Here is a 14,189-nt window from a genome sequence, read left to right as displayed (position 1 = left end):
TAAAATCTCAAGTCCCTGATAACATGCAAAGCAATTTTCAAAGACTTATAATCCGTTCAAATTTGGCCATATTTTTAAATGACTAGCGAAAGACACACTGCTCTGAGATTTCAAACCCTTGTTACAGAAGAGAGAGTGCTACAGCCTCTTGATCAGCCAGCCTTTAAAAGGCATGGGTAAACCAATTATTTCCTGCCTTATTCTCTGGAATGGCTGAACCATTTTGAATGAAGCTTTAAAAAATATTTATTCTAAGGCAGGAAATTTGAGGTCATATACTTAGCAGTTAAGCAACTGAAAATGCAACCAGTACAGGCAAATGTATCTATTTATAGCGCACTCTGTCCATGCAATAATTATAGGATGGATCTGCATGAAAGCTGGCATTTAAAAACTTTAACATCTAAAAAAAAGATGTTGAAAACCACTTACTTTACACTGCCTGTAAAGATGTGAAAAGGAAAATAATGTATCTTCCCTCATTATCATACAACTTTAACTTTATTAAGAAATGAAACTATATTACCTTATAGCAGTCTTAAAGCATTTAATCACCTTTTTTACAGATAAGCAGCGCTCCAATCAGACCAGAGTTAAAATCCCTTGAAATGTTCTTATGAGAATAATATGCATAAGTAAGACAAGGAAGGTCAGCTTCTCTTGGACCAACTTCTTCTGTTATATCCCATACATATGTGTAGACCTGGCCTGGAAATACAGCATCATCTCGTTTTTCTGCAGATGATGTTCTGTCATCATACAGGGAGCCTGCCAAGAAAAGAGTCAGTAGGGTGGCTTGAAGACAAAGAGCAATTAAAGCATCTGGAATGTCCTCCTACAATCAATTCCAAAAGCTTGGTTTGTTTCTTGCCTATACGATACTTCAGCTTCAAAGAGAGAACTCATGATTCCACTCACATTGTGGAGAGTAGCACAGGGGAGAGTAGCTATTCCACCATCCTGTTTCTTACAGATTAAAGATTTCCTAGAACTGTCATCACTGCCGAAAGGTGGGGCTTTTCATCAGTCTGACTAGGGCTAGGGTGGCATGAAGCTTCAGCCTCTGCTTACTGATACTCTGTGGAGGAATACCGCCCACTTTGTCAATTTTCTAATTGTCTCTCATAAAGCCATTGCGCAGGCTAGCATTGCCTTGCTGCCTTAGACCTTTTGTGCACTGCATATCCAGGTGGCAGTAATGGCTCATATCTATGCCTACCATATCCAACAAATCTGCAATATGACAAAGGGAAGCCAGAGAATCAAAATCCTAGGTGCAAAAGGCACATTAATAAAGATAGTCAAACTGAACCGCCTATCACTTCCAATAACATGTTTTGTTCAACTTCACGGGATGGGGTTGCAAAACTCTTTGTACCGACACAACAAACAAAGCCCTGAACAAATTTGTAACCTGCAGGTCAGAGCTCTGGCTCAGCACCCAGGCCAGGGCAATCCAAGAAGCACGGGCAATCAAACTCACTTTGTGCTAGTGCAGACATTTAACTGTCAGTTGGTCACAGTTTATGATCTCTTTTTGCAAGTCTCATGAGGGTTGCAGGAGCAAAACACCACAAAGCTGAGCACGAAATGCTGAGTATCAGAACAACATGATCAGCACTGTCAAGTGCCTTTACCAATAACGCCTTGATGTACACTATTGCAAGGGATTTGGAAAAGTTTTTTTTAAGACCTGCATTTAAGAGTTTACATGTCCTGAAATAGAATATTTTGCAAGTACATGGGGGTTGGATCATGTGACCTCCAGAGGTGCCTTCCAACCTCAACCACTCTGTGATTCTGTGAAACACTATTAGCACACAGACAGCTGGTCAGGAGACTGTGCGTGTCAGATGACACTCATATTCCTAGTGTTACACTGATGAACAAGAAAGGAGCTAACAACGGGTGTGAAGTTTTAATCCAGGATCAACAGATATTTGTGTTACACATATCCTCAAACATTGGTCTGGGCCCCTCTCAATATTTCATGCAGTAGTCTACAAGTAAATGAACAAAGCATGGAGTTTTTATAGTATTTACCTTCTGCATTTTTGTTGTAAACTATGCCTTGGGGATGAATATTGACTGGCTCGTCAGCCATATTCTTAAGGTGAACTACTAAAGTATCTCCCACTTCAGCACGCAGAGTTGGTCCCAGAAGTCCTGTAGTTATTCAAGATAAAGAGAGAGGAAAATGTGAGCAAAAGAGTACGTTTAGTGAAACAGAGAGTTCTCTCCCCCCATTAGGGAACGTGAACTCTCAAAGTACAAGTTGCAAAATTAATACAGGCAGAGAATATAATACCACGGCAATGAAGATTTACCTGTAAAAAGGCACGTGGGGATTTAAAACCTGCAGCTTGTAGTCAGGAATGTTATAAATCGTACATCTGGCAACTAGCACTTAAAAATCACAGGAAAATGGTAGAATTGGGAAAAAAAAGGTATTTCCAGATGCAGAAAATTTATCAAAAGGTTCATGTTGAGGTTCATTGGGAATTTCTAGGAATCCTTCACATACAATTTAAACAAACAGTTTTAGGAAGGCAGATGTTTTATAGTTTAAGAGTTGAGAGAAAGGCATTCAAGCACATTTCTTTGAGTAGCACTCTCAATGCCAGAAGTCACAGAACAAAAAGACCTTTCAATCCCAAAATGTTATCTAAAGAAATAATCAGTTCCATGTTGCAAATTTCTTGAGGCATAGCCTGCATAAGGTTTCAAGAGGGGCTTGTATCCCTGTTCCCCATGTTGCAAAAATAAGCAATGGAAGAAACCTACTAAGACAACGTTTGGCTTGTTAGTCTCTTTCTTTGTAAACTGTTTTGTAAACTTCTTTCTCTGAAAAGAAAGAAGCAGTTTCAGAAAACACAGGAGAACAAACAAAACTGGAAGGAATCAGATCATAGACTAGACCTCTCAGGGCAACTTGTAACAATTTCGTATCACCAACCTCACACACATTTACTTTGAAATCTAAATCTGAACACCTAGCATCTGAAGTTATTTTGTCTATTAATATGAAGCGCAGACAGACTATATAAGTACTCTGCATAAGTATCAGAACACAAGTACCATACTTACGTATGGCATAAGTACAAGAACTTGCCTGCATCCATTTAAAGCATCTTCAAGCAGTAACAGACACAAAAGCAAGGGGACATCTTTCATACCCAACCTCATAGTTTTCTTTTCCTTTCCACTGATCTATCAGAAACATATTTAGCCTCAGCCCTTAGGCTCCTTCCATGTGAATTTATAATGTCACCACTGTGACTGTGCCGTATAAGTCTAAATTGTGTATGGGAAGTCTCATCAGATGCTGAAAACAAAGGGAACAACTTTGTACCGTGCAATTAATTTGCAGATAGTGCTGAGCCCCAGCCTCTGAAAATCCAACCTCTCTATCGCCTTTGAAAGCCTAGTGCCCTGTAGAGACCACATCCCCCTGCCCATTTGGTTTATGTGCAAAACAATGGACACAAAAATACAAGCTTGCTTAGCTTGTTACTGGCTTTATAACAAGCAACAAACAAAAATACTCAGAACATTTCCTTCCTGTTTACCTGCAAATATATTTGCTGGCTTTTCTTTTTTAAAATCCACTTCATATTCTCTGTAAGAAATTTTCTTAAACACAGGATCTGAATGTTCCAATCTGAAACCAAAAGAGGTAGTTACAAAAAAAATTAAAAGGACAAAGATCCCCAGAGATGCCATTGCTGTTTAACGGATATCTCAGAAAGTGAATCCTGGAATTACATTTAATCACTTGCACATTCTGCTGAAGGCAAGGCACACAGGCCAACTCTGTCGTGTCTTCCTCTCTCCCTCTTACTCCATTGAATCTAGGACATTCCTGAGCTAGGCCATTTCATATCAGACATTCAATTACAGTACCTAGCACAGTTTACCCCTGATTTTGCTGGTGATTTCTATAGATCCTTTTGATTCTGCGATGAAGATGTCTGTTTGTCCATTTAAGACACAGAGGAAGATGTCTTGTCCATGCTTAACCTAGAAAGCATCTGACAAAACACAGTGAAAGAAACCTGAATTTCTCTACTCAGCCCCATGCTTGAACTTTAAGACTCACCACAAGGATTCCACAACAGCATTAACAGCAAGCTCCTGCAGCAGCAATGACCTTGGAGTCAAGCACAAAACTGTTCCCTGACAACAACTAAGGATCTCACAAGAAGTCAGAAAATTGCTTTCTGAGAAACACTGCAAGTGTCCTTAGTCTTGTTATGTAAATGAATCAGGCACCCAGTAGACCACACAATGTTTTCTTAGAAAATATTTAGGCAAGCAGAAGGAAACCAGCACACAACACTTCCGGAATGGAACTAGTGATGAGAAGAAGGCTGGAGGGATAATAGCCTGTATTTAGTTTCACATTTATTGGTTGATTTCTTATAGTAAGTATGATGACTGGATCCAACAGTAATTCCACTTGCTTTTTTCGTAATGCCCTTTCAGGCACTATCTACTCAAGCATAGATAGGCTGGGCAGAGATAACACAGTGAGCTCGCTTCAGCGACACCCAGGGTCCATAAGAGGGAAATCTCTTTTTGTAGAGATCTTTTGTAAATCCCTCTGCGACACACTCTCACAACAGAAGAGACGGGCAGAAGCAGTTCATGTTTTGATTCATTCCCCTCGCTTTAAAGTCACTGGTAAAATTTTGTTTCACTCTTTAAGGAGACAGACCCGATCCATAACCTCCATTGACAAGTGCTGCCCGAATGTGGCAATGTTCAATAGAATATGCACATAAGACTATGGGGTGGAAGAGGAAATTTATCAACGCCAATTGTATAGCTAGAACGAACAACATACGTAGCTTTCTAACACTTCAGAAATCTCAGACTACACAGGCAGGGTCTAGTTACATAATTTTCAGGAATGGCAGCAGCCACACTGCATGCACAGATAATACATCTTCACTTTGCTCTGAAGTGTCTTACAAATATCACTTGTACATGGTAACAAATAAATCGCTACGACGATAAGACGACTGACACTCAGAGAAGTTAAGTGTCCTTTTCTAGCCTGTATGATTGGAAAATTAAGGAAATAGTTCAGGAAGAACCCATTTTCTTTTCAGCATCTCTTCAGTTATTTAGAACCAAAAGCAAAAAAAGTATCAGATTCTTACACTGTATTTAGACATTCAGCTTCTACTGAAATCAGAGCAAGTTACATACCCAAATGCCTTTGGGATCCAAGCCATTAGCTCGTCCTTAGTGAGTATCTTTGTGGGTGGGGTGGTGGTTTTTTTTGGTTTGGTTTTTTTTAGTTAAATTTCTATAAGCTCTACAAAGTTCATCAGACCCATTTGGGATGTGACTCGCTCTAAATACTTATGCGAGATATCTCAATAGGCACTGTGTATGAAAAACCCCTAGCTAATCACAGAGTATTTCAACTGAGGTTTGAGGCTGTCTGTGGGTCCCTACTGCATGAAAACTATCTATCAACAATGTGACATTTAACAAAACAGCAGTTGATACTTATATTGATGCATCCAATGCAGATGACAATGAAGTTCTAACTACTAAATTCACATGCCCGGGTCAATACTTATATGGCATTTGGCTTCATGTTGCTACATTTAAATCCTGTTTTTTTCTGTCTTGCCAGTTTGACATTATGCTTATACCAGTTGCATCAAACTTCCAAGGAGAGTTTTAGAAATCATAGAAACTTTAATTAGTCTTGAAAACAAGATTAGTTAGAAAATCTAAATCACATCTGGAAATGTCCTTTCCATAACATCCAGAAATGCAATATACATTTTAAAAAAAAAAAAAATCACAAGCTAAACAAAAAAAGAAAACCAGCGATCCACCAATATAAAAAAATGCAGTAGTATCCAAATATCCCCTTGAATGTAGGAGTAATTTGTACCATTTCATGCCACTTCATGAACAAATAAAAGCTGTGTATGGTGACTATAGTGAACATAGCATAAGAATTCTAAATTACATCCCAGTTTTGTCATCTGTAGCATTGCGCTTGCAGTGTTTATAATCCTAAGGATAATAGCAGTAATACAAAGAAGGTATTTTATATGCTTGATTGCTGTATGCATGTAGGCTGGCCATTCTGCAATGCTATCTGAAAAAAACCCTGAAATTAGTATTTTCACTTAATAAAGTATAGCAATGCTTGATCCTACAACCTTTACTTGGCAGAACTCAGGATGGACGTTTCACAAAAACTACTGAACAACTCAGAAACAACATGACTAGTTCCAAAGTTCATCAGGCTCTCATTTAAGTGAAAGTGATAGTATCCAAATTGGAATATATTTATTCCTTCAGCAAATTCTGAGTCCAGAAGTTTCTGAAATCTTACCAAACCATGGCTCAACTTAACATTGCTCAAAATCCATATACCTAAAACAATTACATTAAAACAAACAAACAGCAAACATCAACTCACACAGAAGATGATAAAAGCAAGCCCTGGAAAAAGTGCTCTGAAAACATAAAAATAATTCTATCCACTAATGAAGTAAACAAAAAGGAGCTTTTAATACTTCACTGGCTCCAGTTCAGATCACGCTGTTTAAAGTCACACAAGTTCCTCTGAAGTCAACAGATCAGGCTCTAAAGTCCTCCTGGGCTCTAAAATTCCACAGGAGACGGGAGACATAAAACACTCAGTCACAAGAGAGGACTAGTTTCATCCTTCTTATCCTGTACTTCGTTACCTGGACTTTTCCTCAGATTCCGGTTTGTAGGTCCAGCTAGTGATCTGAGCAGCTATATAGTGCTCCCTGACCTTCATAGCTCCCACCACATGCTTCTCTGAGTCTGGCCACCATGAACCAAGGAGAAGCAAGAGGAAAAGACGCATGCAGTGGAGTGTCATGCTACAGATGCCTGCTGATGCTGCTTTGGAAGACGAGGCAGAAACTGCTGCTTTTATTGCTGTTGCTGCTTCTAACTTCCCCTCAGAAATGAAATAATTGTGATGCAAGAGGGTAACAGCATTTGCTACGCTCAGGTCATTGCTCTTCACCTCCTCCTCCCCTTACTGACAGGGATCCAATAGAGATAAAAAACTGTTTAAACTATCTTCCTTCCCCTCCTCCACACCATCTTCAGTGAGAGACAAGCACCAAGGAGAAGCAGCTTTTCAGCCCCACTACAGACTGTGGTTGGGTCATTGTCTACTGAAGCAGCAGGATATCGGAGGCAGAAAACAATTACTCAGATTACTTACAATTACAGGATGTTTGATTTGCATGGTTGGGAAGAAGGGGGGCATATTGTCTGTCTTCCCAGAAAACAGAAACCCAGCACACAGGTGGCACTGATGGAAATTTCCTAGTTAGATGCTACATCTCCTAAGAAATCATTCCCAGTTAGAAGGCAAATTGCTGAGGGATTAGGTGTGGGGACTAGAAGTGGATGCAGAGCTAAATCTAGTTAAAATCTAGTTCAGATCACCATATACTGCACACTCATAATAGTTCGTAACCTTTCCAAACATGTTGTCAGCTTCAGTTTGGTTCCCACTACACTCTCAAGTATCTCAGGTAATGGATAACGAACGGGCTTCTCAGTGGCAGCTAACAGGTCAGCCTGAAGGCTTGCCCGTAGTCAGAATCCTTCTATCTAGTCTTGATTAGGATCTGTTGACATTAGCTTATCAGCTAATAATTGCTTATAATTAAAAAAAAAAGCTTATAATTAGCTTATCAGCTAATTATCAGTGACAACTATATCACCAAAAAAGTTTCCCTGCTTTTGCCAGTGCTGAGAAGTTTGTCAAAACAACAAGAAAATTGTTGAGTGTGTTTCCCATACACTGGGATTACTGGAAAAAGAAAAATTCCTACCTATTTTTTTCATGGATAGAAGATCACAACAATTTTCAATAATGTTTTGCTAATGTTTTCATGAAAAAATTACCTGAAACCCCAAATCAAAATAATTCCACTCCAGATCCAGACAAAAATAAGGACAACATTTCTCCAGACTACTTCAAAAGCAAACCTGATCAATTCTAGGTTTGATACGTTGTTCAGCAGCAAAATGGTCAAACTGGCAGCTTGGTTAATTCTATCCAAACTATATGGTACCATATGGCCTTAGAAGAGATAGAGAAGATGGTTGGAAAAAAAAAATTGATGAAGACCAATAGCTAAATGCTCCCTACCACACTTCAGGATAGTTTGGTGCCTAAACCTGAAAACAATCGTGATCGCTTGGACAGCATAAGACATCGTGGAACCGTTTCAAGGCAGCAAAGTGAACTTAAATTACCTCCTACTGCATCTGCATGGAGTTAATCACTTGTTCCCATGAGCTGCTTTGACACATACATTATGTACGAAAAGGATTCAAAACCCAGAATCCTGAAACAATTAAGTTGGACCAGAATGCATGCACTGATATTGAAGAGAAAATCTTAGGTAAACACAGTCCAATAGTATTTCATTACTAATTAATTATTGTTTTGATTAAAGAACTCACCATAATCCTTGGTAAACTACTTCAATAATTTTTAAGTAAAAAGTTATAATATTTGTCTCATTTCTACTCTGGTCCCAATCTCATCTCTGGCTCAGGATCTATTTCAATGCTGGTGCTTAAGAGTTTCATAGTTGGTGTGAAAATGCCTATCATTTAGATGTTATGAAAAAAATCTCTGGGCAGATGGAGATCCTTCTTTTGATCCAGAACTGATGGGAAGCAGCTGGTGCTGAAGTGCCTGGCACATTCTGTTAAACCTAAACCATCTTCACTTTTAAATTAGCTTGTCTCATCTCCAGGTCTTCAACATTCGTACAGAAGCACACAGAAAATATCAGGTATCTTTGTCAGAACAGAAACGGATTCATGTTTCTGTCCAGTCTCCACCCACAGGGCTTTACAACGCTGTTCCTAAAGCTCCGTCCCATACAGGGATTTGAAGACCTTCTTATATTTTTACGTGACTGGCTGAGGAGATGAAACTAAAATACACCTTAAACAAGTCTTCCTGTAATTCTGTTTAATGAACTAAGTGATTGAATTTGAATTTTCCATTATAGGTTTCTAATACTTAATTCTTCCCTGTAATAAAAGCTAAAATATTGCAGGCTAAAAATTAATACCCAGAATACCTGCTTAAAACCCCTTGCTTTGTGACTGTGAGCTGGCAATCATCAAAGCTGACATCAATTAGTTACTTCTCTTTTATCCATTTTGATGAATTTGGGGGTTGTATTTTTCAAATTTCTTAGCCAATGAATCGTGCAATACCAATCAAATAGTAAAAGGAATGAAAAATGCATTACATCAGTGAAATTACTTTTACAAGGGTGGCTGATAATACTGATAGTTTCAAAGAAGAGCATCAAATTAGACCAGATATACTTTTCATTAAGCTACACTGATTAGCATGTATTACCCTTCTTCAATCCTTTAAGAACAAAAAGTCCAATATTGGCTACTCCCTTATTTTCTCCTCTTCCCGCACCTCTTAGGATCAACGTAAGACTGAGCTGCCTGAAATTATCTGGGTCTGCCTGGGTTTTTTTTCCTTTTTTCTTTTCTTTAAGCTATTGCATCACATTGTCTCCTTTAGGCTTTGAGAAGTTTCAGTGTTCTGAAAATTATTATTAATAATCCAAAGATCTTGTTCACTTTCACCTGACTATTAATTTCTAATACTGCAAGTGTATCCTCTGTATGTATTAGACTTTCACCATGTCAGACACATAATTTTTTTAGTTAGCATTGGTTGCCTGCAAGCTATTGCTATTAGTCACATGACAAGTGACTACAGAATACATTCTTCAGGCTGAAGTCTTCCAAGACAATGCAACCTTATTGTCTATTCATATATATAGCCATAATCTTGGCTTCTTCTACCTTACAACACTGCACATGCAGCAAACTTCATATTTTATCCTCATTATTTACCTACACGTTCAAATGTAATTCACATTTGGTCACCAGCAATGTCAAAAGAACAGGTAACTCTTTAAAAGAGCTGTAAAGTGGTAAAGTGGTGATTTGCAACTTTCTGCAAATTATAGATTAGGACCCGCCATAAACTTGGTTCTACTTCATCACCAACGCTATCCTAAATGCTAGCAGGCGGCCATATCCTGATGGCTGCCATCAGTTTTAACAATTGTATTATAGTGACTGAGAGGGAGCTAGTATAGAGAAGAAAAAGTTGTAAAACAATAATTGAATTGGTTGCTAATAATGCCCTAACATAGATCTCTCTCTCTCTCTCTCTCTCTCATTCAAACACACAAATCGATGCACAATGGTCCAGCAAGCACACTTTGTTTAGTGCAGGGTGAAAGGATTTCATGGGCAAACAAGGAGTTAATTATTGATCAGCAGTGAACACATGGTTCTGAATGTAGGTAAAAGACAAAAGGGGGCACTTACCAAATCTGCCGGGCACAACTCGGAACAGAAGCCATCAGACAAATATCTCCACTTCTGGAAGAAGGCACTAAAGCCAAGAAAGGTTAATCTGTGAAATGACTCATTTTTAGAAGTTTAAAGTACGTGTACTATGTCAAAAACCACATGAGCAGGCAAAAAGAAAAGATGGCAGAGAACCTTAAGCTTTCTTTCAGACAACAACATATTCAAAAGGAATATGTATATGTGTTTTGTATTTGATGGCAGCTCGTGTAAGAACACATTCTGCAAAACTGTTAAAGGAAGGCAGGCCATGTAACTTGTGTGGTCATACACGCACTACAAGGCAGTAAGAACGTAGAACAGCATTTCAGACTGGTCTGGTCCTAAAGGCTTCAGAAGATACATCATCATGTTGATTTAAACCTAAATACATTCACATGTTTTAAACCTGTATTTTTCCTTAGGAGAAAAGCAAGTGTCCTTGATTAGAATTGGGTGTTTCTCCAGTCAATGTGTTTGCCAAAACCAATTATTTAGCAGGACGCAAAACTATTTGCACAGAAATGCTAAATTCAATAAACAGTTTCAGAGAAAAAGAAATATGTGAATTTTCTAAACATTGTCAAATCTAATTTCAGTACTTCAACAAATTTGTCTAAGACCACCGGCTTTTGGTCTGAAAAAAATAATTTTAAGGAACAAAAAGAGAGGAGGATATACTAGCTTCCCCTCTTCAAAAACTACATTAATAACGTCTGACTCAAAATTTTGGCCTGACCCAAAGGAAGCCTTTTTTTTTTTTTTCCTGTGTGTTTAATTTTTGCCAGAAAATTTTCAGTTTGGCTCCACAAAGAATTTTGCTCCTACTCTAAGCCATGTTTGTTTAGAGTGTTCCAGTTTGTCTTTACTAAGAGATTTCTTTATTTGCCCAGGCTCACAACTGATATGCTGAATCAGACCAGCTGCCCTCATGCTAAGGCAGCCTAGCAGCATGTTCAGCTTGGCGTTCTTTCTGTAGAGAATAAAAGTAGTGAGAATACCAGTGCCCACAACATGATGTTAACCAGGTGATACAGGATTGCAAGAGTTTGCAACTAGGAAGATTTGCAGCTTTTTATCACAAATCCTTGTTGGAACTCAAAGTGGATTATCAAAAATGAGAGCCTTATCAAGTTGTATACATACCTACTTCCAACAACAGGTATGATACTTTGGATGAATTAACTTTTTCTTCTTTCATATGGTTGCATTTGCTACATCCAGGTTTTTGGTTTTTTTGTGTTTTTTGTTTTTTAAAAAAGTAGATTTAGAACAATTCTCACCAGTTACTAGCAGAGAAGGTGATTTTCCAATAGGAAAGCAGATAGGTACATTTCAGTAAGCTTTTAGCATAAGGCGACACTAAATTACTTCTGTCCCTATGGACTTTACAACACCCAGACAAATTCAAGGAATTCTAGTTCTCTAGCAATGGATCAGGCTGTTTGTTAGCAAGCTGGTTAAACAAGCTCCACTTTCCCACACCTAAGAATGCAGCCACAGAAGGACAAAGTTGAAATTGCCCTCATTCTTTAACGCTATTTCCACCCTTCATTATTTATAGTTTAGACTTTGATTAGACTTCAAGAAGGCTAAATACAGAAGTGCACTCCCCACGTATTGCTTGGAAGTTACTGCTTTTTTTTCTTCTGTTTCTTTTTTATTGGAAGCAAGTCTTTTTTGTATTTTAAAAGTATTTCATGTAAATCGAGGACTAGGTATCTTAAGTTTGACAATAGAGCTTGTGGTGGTCATTATTTTAAATCTCTGTAAGGCTATTCCCTTTGCATCATAACCCATTCCCTGTGTGTAACTTTGATTCAGATTCAGTGGAATCAAAATTTCACCCACATCTTCACTGCATGCAGCAGCTGTAAACTAGAATGTACTCAAAGACCAAGATCAAGAGCTAGAGATCTAGGAGGCAAGTAAAGAGCCACAAGAACTGTAAGATGTGAAGTAGGAAAGGGACTCCAGCAGAGCAGAACTTCTCAGGAGCTATTCTGATGTAGAGGGAAAATTCAGACAACTAGTGACCCATATAGGATTTGCCAGAAGCTATAACTGAGGTTACTATGTTTGCCTATGTTTATAGCAGTTCCTACAACAGCAATTTTCACTTCTAACAGGAATTTTTAATACGAGTCCCAAACAGAAGAAAAGGATTAACGTACAGTACAACTGCTGCAAGTGTACCCAGGTCAAATTTGTTTGCTCAGGTACAGCCACTTTGATATCCAGCCAAGCAGAGCACCACATATTAGTCACCAAGCACCAGGTTTCGTGATACTAGATATTTCTGTGCTACAAATGCCGTAAGACATTAAGTATCATAGTGCTGATGGAAGCCACTGGCAAGTTCTCTTTAGTTCTGGTGCTCCTCTGTTATTTTGCCACAGTCAGAGAAAGAGGCCTTCATCAGTTTATACTTAAAAAAAAATCATGCCACTTACTTCTGTCAACAGCCTGACAAAGAAGAATGTGTTATTTGTTAACTCCACATACCGGAAACCAGTGAAAGACTAATTCATCTTCCTAAAAGAGAACAGACACCTTCTAGGGAGAAGGGGACATTTCAAAAGATTCTGACAGAGCAAAGAGAAAAAAAATATACATCACTGCTGGTTATTTTAAGTCATATTCCCACTTCGCTCCCCTCCAACCCCCCCTATTTGTTGGGTGGAGGGCAGCTACTTCCTTTGTTACCAAAAAACCCAAAACATCTTTGAAATTAGTCTGCTAGGGAAAATCCTATGGCATGACTCAGTGGGTGTGGTTAAGTTTTAACAGGTTTCAGCTAGCATTACTCTTCACTTATGCAGACATTGCTTAAGATACTGTCCAAGAAAGAGGAAGTGAAGATAGATATCAAAAGAGGAAAGCCAATTTAAGCATAGTACACAGAACTTGATTACAAGCTCTCATGTAAGTAACAGCATGGTACAGAGGACAGCCAAGACGGGGACCAGTTGTGCCAAGGCAGGGACCAACCTTCCTACCCAACAGTAAATTCAGCCAGTTGCAGACACCCGACTTCAGATTACCTTGCAGAATGCAAGTTGGATGTTTGGGAGACAACGATGCTGTCCCGAAAGCTAAACAGAGTTTAAGTGAACCTAATAAATATATATACATTATATGATGGTCCTTTCCTCCCATTTTCATTAATGAAAACCTTACATTTTCCAGGGCAGAAAGTGGCTGCTAAAGCCTGGATGCATCTGCAATATTGGAATTCATAAAGAACCCCATGTATATTTACCCCAAAAAGGAAACCATGCTATTAGACTACCAGTTAGTGTAGTTGAGGCAGACAAGTAATCAAGATTGAACCTTCCTCTACCATAGCAATCTTCTCCCTTTACCCCCAAGCTGTAATTTTGTCAGTAAGACTGTTCTTGCCTTTATTACAAGATGAACAGAGTACATACTAATATTCCTCCTTTGTCTCCCAAAAAATTTCATCTCAAAACACTAGTCTTGCCCAAGTGTACATCTAAATGACCTTTCAAAGACTGGTTAGTTACAGCTTTTAGTTTAAGATGTAGTCAAACTCTTGTAACAAGATGATCACTTATTTTCTTTCAGCTTTCAAAATCCTCCTCCAGCTAGAGGAAACATAACCATTCATAACTAGGAAAAAACCACACAGCTTTCAAGTGAATTTAAATGGGAGGAAAAAAAAAAATTCACGTTTTCAGGAATCAGCAATGAAGCCAAAAGCATTAGGCTTCTACTAAGAAAGTAGATTTTAG

At 38.5% G+C, this 14,189-nt stretch overlaps 1 protein-coding gene across 1 annotated transcript in view; it reads right to left on the bottom strand.

Annotated features, from left to right (window-relative positions):
* Positions 1 to 6,944, bottom strand: part of F5 (coagulation factor V) — a 35,387-nt gene extending 28,443 nt beyond the window's left edge. Inside the window, exons 1-4 of the mRNA XM_076349323.1 lie at positions 6,726 to 6,944; positions 3,570 to 3,661; positions 2,044 to 2,166; positions 556 to 768 (exon numbers count right to left, since the gene is read on the bottom strand). Coding sequence (XP_076205438.1) covers positions 556 to 768; positions 2,044 to 2,166; positions 3,570 to 3,661; positions 6,726 to 6,886 — 589 coding nt within the window. The 5' untranslated portion in view covers positions 6,887 to 6,944. The remainder of the gene's footprint in view (positions 1 to 555; positions 769 to 2,043; positions 2,167 to 3,569; positions 3,662 to 6,725) is intronic.
* Positions 6,945 to 14,189: the final 7,245 nt, after the last annotated feature.

Source organism: Aptenodytes patagonicus, chromosome 1 (assembly GCF_965638725.1).
Source record: "Aptenodytes patagonicus chromosome 1, bAptPat1.pri.cur, whole genome shotgun sequence".
NCBI classification, from domain to species: Eukaryota; Metazoa; Chordata; class Aves; order Sphenisciformes; family Spheniscidae; genus Aptenodytes; species Aptenodytes patagonicus.
Note: the sequence above shows the minus strand (reverse complement) of the source record. Positions and strands in the feature narration are given on the sequence as shown.